This window comes from Magnolia sinica, chromosome 18, assembly GCF_029962835.1.
Source record: "Magnolia sinica isolate HGM2019 chromosome 18, MsV1, whole genome shotgun sequence".
Taxonomy (NCBI): Eukaryota; Viridiplantae; Streptophyta; class Magnoliopsida; order Magnoliales; family Magnoliaceae; genus Magnolia; species Magnolia sinica.
Genome location: NC_080590.1, coordinates 23,651,728 through 23,663,148, shown reverse-complemented (window position 1 = coordinate 23,663,148; position 11,421 = coordinate 23,651,728). Strand labels below are relative to the sequence as shown.

The 11,421-nt window shown below is 40.0% G+C and overlaps 1 protein-coding gene across 1 annotated transcript; it reads right to left on the bottom strand.

Annotated features, from left to right (window-relative positions):
- Positions 1–6,232: 6,232 nt before the first annotated feature.
- On the bottom strand, positions 6,233–10,750 carry LOC131233377 (transcription factor bHLH57-like). The gene is made up of 4 exons (XM_058230066.1): positions 10,397–10,750; positions 9,077–9,745; positions 7,065–7,505; positions 6,233–6,711 (listed from the first exon to the last, which is right to left on the bottom strand). The coding sequence occupies exons 1-4, from the start codon at positions 10,427–10,429 to the stop codon at positions 6,628–6,630; spliced, it is 1,227 nt and encodes a 408-aa protein (XP_058086049.1). The 5' UTR covers positions 10,430–10,750; the 3' UTR covers positions 6,233–6,627.
- Between the last annotated feature and the right edge of the window lie 671 nt (positions 10,751–11,421).

The window sequence follows — 11,421 nt, the reverse complement described above, 5'->3', positions numbered from 1 at the left end:
CTATGTAACTATCCACGACCCGCTCTACATCAAGCCCCAAAACTCAAGTAGGGCACGTGACAAGAAACAATGACGTTGTAGCATTTCTTCATTCATTTGCATCTAAATAAAAAGGAGTTGATTTCTTGATGAATCTTGAGATAAAAAAGATTTTTTTGATCAATTATTTGATAATCATTAGTCCCGGTCATAATATTTTTATTAATGTTGGTTCCACTATCTGTATCAGTCCAAGACTCAATATCGATGTTCTTTTTTTTAAAAAAAGATTGAGAATTCTCTGCTCCAAATAAGATTTTTCCTCGTATCAATAATAGACCCTTCCCCTAGATAATCATTAATAGCTATACCCCAAAGTACATAAAATGATTTGGTTTAGGCATGTTGAATCTCTCTGTCTCCACCATAAATATATGAGTCATTCCTGTCTTCATAATGTATATATTTGTGTGACAAAAGTTTTCTTTTTCACTTGGTAATGGATTCACTACATAACGTCCACAGTTGAAACATTTGTAGGGCTACAAAAGATTTGAATCAGGTTAATATTTTGGGTTTTTAGTTCATGATCATACCAACAGGAATGACCTTATGAACGGTATAGATGGCATACAAACAGCAGTAGACCTTAGGATGGTCTCAACAGTATAAATTTTTCTACCCACTTTTTTCCGTGGAATAGCCCACATAAGTTTTGACCCATCTCATTTTTTGGCCCATATTCTCACCTAACTGAACTAGCTAATTAGATGAATAGAAAGAATTTCTTATAAACATAGTGGTGGCCCCACCTAGCTTCTTGTGGTAATTAGTTCTTGTGAAAGGTTTTCACAGGCAAACCATATTGCTTGGGCTGAGCTTTCTTGGAATTTGATATGGTGGGATTTAATTGGAAGGGCTGACTACTATTAAAGATAGGACCCACCTAAAGCATGTTTAAAAGTTGCTTTTAGAGCATGTAATTTATAGCAGTCTATCATCCACACAAATCTTCCTGGCCATATGGCGAGGAATTGGGTCACGCAGGGCAGTACCCAATCAATATTGGCCATTAGATCGCTAAGATATTACCATCAGCTTGTATTATTGTCATTTCATAGGACATTCGGCTATGGTTTTGAAAAGGAAAACACTTGCATACCTTTTGCTGGATACTGTCCATTATGTACGTCATCTTTTTTCCTTGATTTCAAAAGATGAAGCTGATTAAACACTCAAATAGGGAGTACTAACCCCACCGGGGCCTAGCCAGAGAAGGACTGTTCTCGCTTGCGCACTATATGGCCCACTATGATGTATGTGTTTTATCTACCTGTCCATCCATTTTAACATATGGTGATGAGTTTTTGAGGCATATGTAAGGCTCAAGTGGACCACACTAGGGGTGTGTTTGGACAGTAGAATAAAATGGTATTGAATTGTATTAAATGAAATTAACATTGTAATTGCATAATGATTGCATGTTTGGAAATATCATAAGATTTTAGTCATTCAATCCCATGTTTGGAATAAAATTCTTACCATGGAACAATATTAGATTAAGTAAAATCCTATTTAATCAATCTTGAAATTGTAAATCAATTGACTAAATTTACATCGGATCATTCACTTGTACACATATATAACTAGAATATTATGTGTAAACGGTATATATAGATGGGCATAGATAAACGCATGCATCAATGTGGGACCTACATGAATAATGGATTTCAAAATTCGCATAAATTCCATCATCAATGTGGGGCCAGCATGTATAGTGGATTTCAAAATTCACGAAAATCTAAAATGAGACCAAATGCAATTCCACCGACCAAATATAATTTCATCCCACTTAATCCTAATCTTTCTTATCATTCCCAATGCGAGATGACTGGGTCTTTACCCTTGATCGGGTGGTAGACTCTCAGGAGTTTTAACTCCCGGTAAAGGGTTCGAGTACCCATCGGTGGTGAAATTCCACTAGCGTGAGTGCGTGGGGGTGTGTGTGCGTGTGTAAATGAAAAAATTAATAATAATAATCCAATAGGATACCGTGCACCACGGTGTGATAGGTGAGGTCTATTGGGGTAGTACCCAATCCGCGTCCAAACCCATGCGTGGTCCACATGAGTTTTCGAATACTGTGACGTTTGCTTAATTATTTCTTTCTATTGATGCACGTTTGAAGAATGGATTAGCTGCTATATAAAAAAACACTAATGGTGACTATTCAATATCAACTCTTTCCCATGTTACGACCTGCCTGAGTGTTGGATTGTAATTATTTTTGGGCTCAATGGTTCATATGATACAAAATATCTGATGGACGGTGTGGATCTTATGAAAGTTCCGTCCACGTAGCTCTCGATCTGCAAAAGCAACCCCAGCATGTGCATAGCGCGATGTATTCTGGCACAGGGTCAAAGAAGCTTCGGTAGTTTTCTTTCTTTTACGGTACAGGACGATTCCCCGGTGCAGTCACAGTCACAAAAACCAAGATGAGAAGGAGAGACAGCTACGTACACGCAACGATCGAGGACGAAGGCGATTGGTCCTGATGCAGGTATTCAATTGCACATGGCCGTCTGACACTTCCGCCAGTGTTTGACGCTTTCGTTGGCCGCTTACAAATAGATTTCAACGCTTTTGACTTGCCCATTCCCATGGATGGCCCATAAAGGATAAACCCAGATTTTTGAAATATCTGTATGGTTGTAAATCATCCCTCCGACACGTGGCATATTGTATGGATGATAGTGAGATTTCATCGAATCAAATGATAAAACCATCAGATTTTCGCGTGGAATTTGAAATATTCATTATTTCATTTTCTTAACGTCCATTTATGGTAAAAAATTGGACGGTGAGGATTTCCTATCGTAGTAAGATGTTAGTCTTTTCATATGGACGGTAAAGATGGACGTGTGTATCTTCCATATGTATGGTGGATGAGACAGCCCAACATGAGAACTTGTGGGTGGGGAATGAGGACGCGGATCGCGTCCTACCCCCGCCCGGACGGTAATCCGTCCCGGCAGGAATCTGTGGGGCCCACTATGATGTTAGTGTATTATCCGTGCCGTTCACCGATTTTATCAGATCATTTTAAGGTATGATACAAAAAATGAGGCAGGTCGACAGCTCTAGTGGACCACACCAAAGGAAGATGCACTGATATGACACTCACCGTTGAAACATTTCTAGGAGCCAACGAGATGTTTTTTTACCATCCAAACTATTCATAAGGTCATGTAGACGTGGATGAAGTGAAAACACAAATATCAGCTTGATCCGAAACTTCTCCAGCTCCCATGAATTTTTTAATGGTGGACGTTCAATCCCCACTTTGTGGTCCACTTAAGCCTTTTACCTATTCAACTTTTTAGGATCGTCTATTTAATCGTTGAACGGCATGGATAAAACATTAACATCACGGTGGGCCTCACAGAGCCCTAATCCGGGCGGGGGTAGGACGCAATCCGCATCCGGGGAGTGGAAACCGCCTCCCAACGTACAAAGATTAAATAAATATGATACTCACGAGAGCATGGTGGATAAAACACATGCACTCATCCACAGTACATAGACCAAAAGGTACTGACATCAGGACGGTCCACATTTACCCACTGCCCAATTGCAGGACCCAAATGTTTCTCTGATGGCACTGTTTGAACCATCGGATCACATAGATATTTACCGCATGTTATTTGGACGATTACCCATGCTCCTCGTGGCATGGGCATGTACATTTTTAAATGGCCTAGATCATTTGCCATGATTGCCTTGAATGCATGCATGAGTATGATTACACATGCTTTTGACTAGAACAAATAAAACAGGATTTATTTTGGGGTGGAGCATGTCTCTAAAATCACACTTATCGAGCTATTTATGTATATATGATGGTTAAAAGTATAATAGTGAGCGGCCCAAATACTAAGTAAAAAAATTAAAGATACTATACTTTCATCAGCAACAATCCTTTTGTCAGCGTAACTTCTGATTTTACCTCCGTCCATAGTCCAGTCAGCAATTTGGACGGTAGAGATCACCCTCGCCTGGGCAACCCAAGATGTAAACAGTTGAAGAGGGACTAAAGTCACCCTCATTTCTTAAACTATCATATAAGTCTTGCTTTCTGAGTATCATCTTCTTCATCGTCACCTTATAATCCTTATCTCAGTTAACTAGGGCCTATTAAATAATCATGGTACACTATTTTACTCTATTAAGGGCCTGTTTGGGAGTGTGGAATTGGAATCCCCTTGAGTCTTGAACTCCTGAATTTGAAATCCTCTTTTAGTGTTTGGCACCGTGGATTAGAATCCCCTCTAATCTAAAAGTAGCTATGCATAATATATTTATAAGGGTTTGAATTTAATTATTAAATCAACTTTAATATTTTTAATTAGTATAAGTATGTAATGTTTGATATAATGGTTGTAATAAACATGTTGAAATATAAACTTTGCCCAAAAATGATAAAATTCTAAGCCTTAGATGAGCTGTAAACACAAGATCACATCCAAGTGACTAACTAACGATTTTTAACAGTTGATTTAAATGGACAATGTTTGGACATCGTAAATTATTGTATTAAAATTATAATTATAGTGATGCAATTGATAATTAATTATTTTGAAATTTCATCGTGGATCATGTGTCCAATATACTAATAGCCTAATGATATATATGTTGCACATGCAACTCTTGAAAAGATTTTAAATGTAATCTAAGCTTTCATTTTGGATTTCAAATCCCCTAGATTTGAAACCACCAGTTCAACATCCTTGGAAATTTGAAATCCCCTCAAACCCCCCTCAAATCCATAAACCGTAAGGTATTAAGTTATTTCTTCTTTTAAAACATTGATCTAATGCATACTTGTTTCTAATTGGCTGGAGGTTGTGAAACAATCAGAATCTCATATACATTAATATGCCATCGGAACTTTTAGAGCAAGTGATTATTTCACATGGTATCAAAGTAAAAAAGTTATGTAAATTTTGATAATAGAAAATATGCTTCTGTGATATATTATCCTATACCAGCAGTTTATGGCATGAGCTATGAGTGTCCCTTAGCCAATATGTTCTCAACTCCTGAATATGCAAAGAAGTATTAAAGAAGTCCCTTGATATATATTGATGCGCCATTCTCTTATTGCTCTAATCTAAACCGTTCAAGTTCTCATTACCCAGCATACAAAAGTCATTATCTCATACTATACTTCATAAATGATCCTTGAATTTAAATCTTGCACTTGAATCCGAGCCATTAAATTTTATCTCCCAAGTCAATCACTCATTCAACGAATGTTACTTGCAATGCCATAAAATCCATAAGACAACGGCCGAATCATCATTTAAGAAGCATTTTAGAATAAGAAATAGGCCGTAAGAGGGCCACAGGTAACGGTGACGTTTATCAACGCTGGGAGTGAAAATAATAAATAAAAAGTAGCCACCTAACCGTATCAAAGCTGGGAACGGATTGGCTACTCCCCCTGCCACCAGGCCTGTGGCTGATGGTCGGTGCACTGTGGGCCCCACCATGATGTATATGTTTCATCCATTCCGTTCATACATTTTTAAAGATCATTTTAGTGGTTGATCCCAAAAATGAGAGAGATAAATCTCATGTGGACCACACCACATGAAAACAATAGTTATTGGATATCCACCATTAAAATCCTCCCAAGGCCTACTGTACTGTTTATTTGACATCCAATCTGTTGATTAGGCCATGAAGGCCTAGATGAAGGGAAAAAACAAAAATAGGCTTGATCCAAAACTTTTATGGCCCCCAAAATGTTTTTAATGGTCGATACTCATTCAAAACTGTTTCCTGTAATGTGGTCCACTTGAGATTGAGATATACCTCATCTTTGGTCTCATACCTTAAAATGATCTTTAAAAATAAATGGACGGCATGGATGAAACAAATACATTATGGTGGGGCCCAGAGGACCGACCACCAGCCATTGGCTGGTGTCAGGGGGAGTAACCAATCCGTTTCCATCAAAACCTGCCACATGTGTGGGAATAAATCACACACTAATCTGATCTGTTATCCTCATCAGTGTGGACGGTACATGCAATAATGCATCCAAATGAGGTGATAGGATTAGATTCATTGATCGATTTCTCCTAGCCGTTCATCTATTTTTGCACACGCGTCCACCTGATGATCATATCTGATCTCGTACACGTGTGAGTTGAGTCCAAAACGGAAGCAAAGGCGGAGAAAAAGATAAAATAGAAAATTGTTCGAATGAATACTCTCAAAATCTCATGTCTGTGCTGCTCAACTACAGCTCATGTCCTGCTCATCGGGACAACTAAAACATGTACACATGCAACGGACCGGACATCCTTCCGTGTGTTTGTGGACCACTCACCGTGCATGCAAAACAGCACTCCATTCCGCACTTGGGATCTGCGCCGCTCGGGTGGGCCTACAACGTACTTGCACAAGTACGGTCCAGATTCAAGGTACTTGTGTGGACCACCAGATATCCGGACCAGCGTGATTTTTGGCATTGGCAATCTAAATGGAGAGACCCACCTGCTGAGCGGCTTGGATTTCGCACATCGTTTTTCTATGCAAAGATGAGGGAAGAAGAGCAAAAATACATGAACAACTCTCTCATCCGCCGTTAATGAAGCGAAAAATCCGATAGACGGCTGCTGCAATCTCGTCAGCTGACCCAAGCTTACACCCCTCTTCTATCTGCAATCCGTTAGAGAGAACATCTTATTAGAATTTCTCAAAATTTGCTAATCCTACACGCACATCATACTCGGGATGATCACGTGTCAATGTGGGCACCAACTATCAGGCCAGCTCCACCGTCCAATCCCCTCAACAGGTGGGCCACATGTTGGCCATCTTTGTAACTGTAAATATTTTTTTGGGGGCCCACAAAATGAGTGGACTGATCCAATCTTTTGGGCCAGGGCACAATATGGGGCTATCCTGATCAATGGCTCGGATCATGCACGTGCACCCACGAGCCTAGATGTTCATGTAGGACTAACAGACATTCATCCATTGGTAGTTATGTTAGTTAATGTTTTAATTACCTTGAGATTAAAGGAGTAGAGAACTGAGTGTTCTGAAGAAGTTACATTGAGGTGTAATATAGCTAAGGAGAGATCTTCCAGAGCGGCAATGGCCTTGAGAAGCTGCTCTGGCTTCCTCGGCGACAAGATCTTGAGATTTACGTGCATTTGGACGACCGTCACCTCAATATCGGCCACTGCAGCTGCGTTCTTGATGGCGAATTCGACATGCTGGCCTTCATCATCAATGTGGGTATCAACGGTGTATTTGGAGTGTGGCTGTTGGGAGTAGGCCGTGTATTGTGGCGATACGAAGAAGTCATTGAAAGGTATCAAAGCATGGGCTCCATATCCTTCTTTCTCTGTTTGTCGCCTTTGCTTCTGTGCATGAAGCGATTGTAAGAGCTGTTCTAACTCCTTCACGAAATCTATGGCACCTCCAACTATCGAAGCTTGGTCTCCCTAAAAGAATGAAAATTCAAGATAAAGAGAAATAAATCGATGCCGCATTTGGGTGGACCATCAACTTGAATTGCAGTTATTAGTCTAGTGAAGTGGAAATAAACAAGTTGTAATTTCCTCAGGAGATCACATTGAGGGTTTCAGCAGCTTCAAAATTCCAATTATGTTACGAAATTGCAATTTGAGGGCTATTTAGCATTCACGAAATCCATTCCCTCTTGATTAAACTGAATTTTTCACTGTTCGATTCGCTTGTGCGTCCAAACACAGCCTAAAGTATAGTTCAGTAGTAAAGTTTGATAGTAATGCGATGAAGTAAAGCTACAGCTTCTCACCAACAATATCCACAAAACATGGCAATGTTCATGTAATGCAAGCTACATGAGCCGTTCCCACCTCATTCCGCAGGTCAGCTACCAAATTAGAATCAAAACTGCATTTCATGTGTTTCAATGCACCTGTTGGATTGAATCTTGGGCATTCTGTTCCATGAATTTCAATCACGTCCATAAAAATTTCAACTTGAAAGTTACCTCATCGGAATTTGGAGCCCAGTCGATCAATTTGTGAATACTAAGCCCTTATTTGTTTGCCACTTAAAAATGAGTTTTTCTTTGTTAATCAAAACATAATTATGATTAATGAGAATGAGACGAACTCATTTTTCAATGGCAACCAAACAGGGCCTGACGTAATTTCAATTTGGTCATTTCTACCCTATTGAACTAGTTTTTGATTTTATTTTATTTTTAAACACACCCACACCACATGGGAACTCAATCCCATGATCTCAGTGTTGAAGCAGAGTCTGTCTACAGCTAAGCCAGACCCAAACTAGTTATTGATATTACATTCAATGTTCATCCAAGTAATGCCTTAGAGCCCAATGAAGCAGGCAGGATGCTTTTCCGTCCAAACCAGCAGACATTCCTGTCCCAAAACACAGCAGTCTAATTTGGGTTGGAAAAGGCAGTTAGACCACCTAAGTTTGAGAAATTTGATACTGTGTTTTAGTTCTACTTCAGAATTTCAGGGCCTATTTGGAGAGTGACACTCTGAAATGGGGTGGAGAGAATGAACTTAAGGGTCCATTTGGTGGCAGGACATGTAAGATCTCTCCAAATCAGCACATGTTGCAACTCTGATTTGTGGTGGAATAGGCAAAAAGAACCCAAACAGTTTTAACTTGCACTCACAATTTATGGCATGAGGATGATCTGAATCATTCATGTTCTAGTTACTGCCTTACATAAGTTATGACTTATAATCATGCTTCTTGGATGATCCTAACCTTAGACTCTTGGACTTGAATATGAGCCATTCAAGCATTATTTTTGTACATTCCAAATTGATCTTCGTAGACAATCATACATTCAACAGCATAGCATCATCTAGGATGCAAGATGAGGGATATGGAATGTTAGCTATAGTTTGGTGGGCAACTTATCCTATCAAAACTCTATCAAGATCATTTTTAATCCTTACCAAACAGAACATATCTAATACATGATTATGACTAACTACCAAACAGTACCTAAATGTATCATAATTCAGCCAGTTTAGAAACTTACTCTCTGAATGAAGGAAGATGGCATGAGAGACCGAAGGGCGTTTAGATGATCATTCATCTGCTTCCGCCGATTGCGTTCCACGACAATGTGGGTCATCCGTTGGCTCTCAACCTCTTCATGGTTCTTGCACGGCTTTGCTCTCTTCCTTTTTCTCTTCTCTCGAATTGGGGGTGCTTTCAGAAATGGGGGTGTTGTTTGTTCTGAAACCCAGAAGGAAGATGGACTGGAATTTCCGACATCCTTGCAATTTTCTGGAGAAATGGGTTCTCGGCAGCAGCTTACGGCTTCTAGACATGAAGAGGAGTGGGGATATTGGTGCTCCTTGGCTTCGGATTTAACAGGGGAATGCGATTCTGATACATGGGTTATGCAGCTTTCGAGCTCTAATGGCAGGATTCTAGAGTCGGTTTCAGGGACGTGGGTCTTCTTCCAAGGATTCTTTTGCTGCTGCAATCTTAGAAGAAGCTGAAAGTTTGATTCTGGTAATGGTGAAACGGATGGGGATTCAACACCTTCTAGCATTTGGAGAAATGGAATTTTATCGTCGAAGCTGGGGTTCGAGAAAGGTGCCCCAAATCTCAAGCTATCTGTATTGAGAAATGGCCCATAGCTAAAATCCAATGCATTGCTTTGGTCCAAGCACTCCACATTTAAATGCTCTCCAAGGAACTGAAAATCCAACAAAAACAAATCAAGATTAAATTTTTTTTTTAAAAAAAAACAACAACAACAAAAGAAGAGACAAAAAACACAAACTCAAACAACACTGGGGAAAGTGCGATGAAATAATAACTGGGTTTTTCTATCAATGTCTCGTACAGCTGAAATTCAAACATCCCAAGAAGAAAATGGGAAATGGGAAATTGTTTTTTCTACCATGTTTTCATACACTTCAAAACTCAAATACAAACACCCCAAGAAAAAGGGGGGGACTGGTTTTGGGTTTTTCTCCTAAACTCTGATACGGGTCAAATTCAGAGACCCCATCAAGAAAGAGAAAAAACCGAAGAAAATTCCAACTGGGCTTTGCTCTTTGGGTCTCACACTTCTACTTCAAACGCTCTAAAGCAGAGAAGAAGAACAGAAAAAAGAAAAGACGAAAAGTAGAGAAGAAAAGGGCTATTTCAGTGAATGGATGGGGCCTGCTGTCATTACAGAAAGGAAAGGAATGGAATAGAATGTAAGAAAGGAAAAGGAGCAGAGGTTTCCTTTTGGATTTCCAGAAACACTTGCATTAACAATGAGCATTGAATGCGAGTCCGAGACGAAGTAAATGAGGTCCTGGAAATGGAGATTTTCAAAGGCAAAGCTGTAACTTACGCGGGGGTTGACGGGTCCTTGGAGCCTTTCCATGGCAACAGCAGTAGTGTAGAAATGCGTACTACAACCTCTCTTTTTCTCCCTCCTATATCAAAGCAGCTTCATTTAAATCCCACCGCTCTTCCCCTCCATTGCAAACATTCGGTTTTGAGGGAGCAGCTTCAGTAAATGTAGTCAGAGCAGAGCAGCGAAAAGACACATCCGCGAGAGAGATGCAAATGTAGGTGAGGAATGAAGGGTGGAAAACTACTTCTCCAATGCATTATAAAATGAAGAAATTGTCAAATGGCAGTGATGGGATGGTGTTTGAGAGAGAGACAGAGAGGGAGAGAGAGTCCCACAGCCGCCTAAGAGCCCGGAGAAGGTGTTACCCAGGCAACACCTTATCGGGTGTTATCGTTACCGTGTGAGGCCTACCTTGATTTTTTTTGTTATATCCACACCGTTCATCCCTTTTTTAAGCTCATTTTAGATGTCATTCTAAAAATTAAGAAGATACGAATATCCGGTGGACTATACCACTGGAAAAAGTGTCAAATGACCATTAAAATACTTTTGTAGACAACAAAAGTTTCAGATGAAGCTGATATTTATATTTTATCTTCATCCAGATCTGTTTGATATTATCAACGGTTTGGATAAAAAATAAAAATTACGGTCTGCTTACATTTGGCCACGGAAGTTTTTAATGGTAGGCATTCAATCAGCAATGTTTCATGTGGTGTGGTCCACCTGAGAAGTGGATCTGCATAACTTTTAAGACCACGTCCTAAAATGTTCTGTAAAAACGGATGGACGGCGTGGATATACAACACGAGGTGGGCCCCACAGTAAGGGAAACAACCGTGTTACCCAGGTAACACGTGTGTCCTTCGCTGCAGGACAAATCTGCCACGCCAATAATGCATGGGAGCCTGTAAACCAGACAATCTCTCTCTCTCTCTCAACAGCGGAGAAATCTGCTGCCAGGGATTGTGTCATCCGTGTGATGATGGGTCAGGGACTCAGGGCATGCTTGGCCCCAC

Excerpts from the sequence above, each read along its gene's own strand:
- LOC131233377 (XM_058230066.1), bottom strand. The coding sequence starts at position 10,429 with ATGGAAAGGCTCCAAGGACCCGTCAACCCCCGC. Across the intron at positions 9,746-10,396 it reads AAGGACCCGTCAACCCCCGC|TTCCTTGGAGAGCATTTAAA; the intron begins GTAAGTTACAGC and ends TTGGATTTTCAG. Across the intron at positions 7,506-9,076 it reads CATCTTCCTTCATTCAGAGA|GGAGACCAAGCTTCGATAGT; the intron begins GTAAGTTTCTAA and ends TCATTCTTTTAG.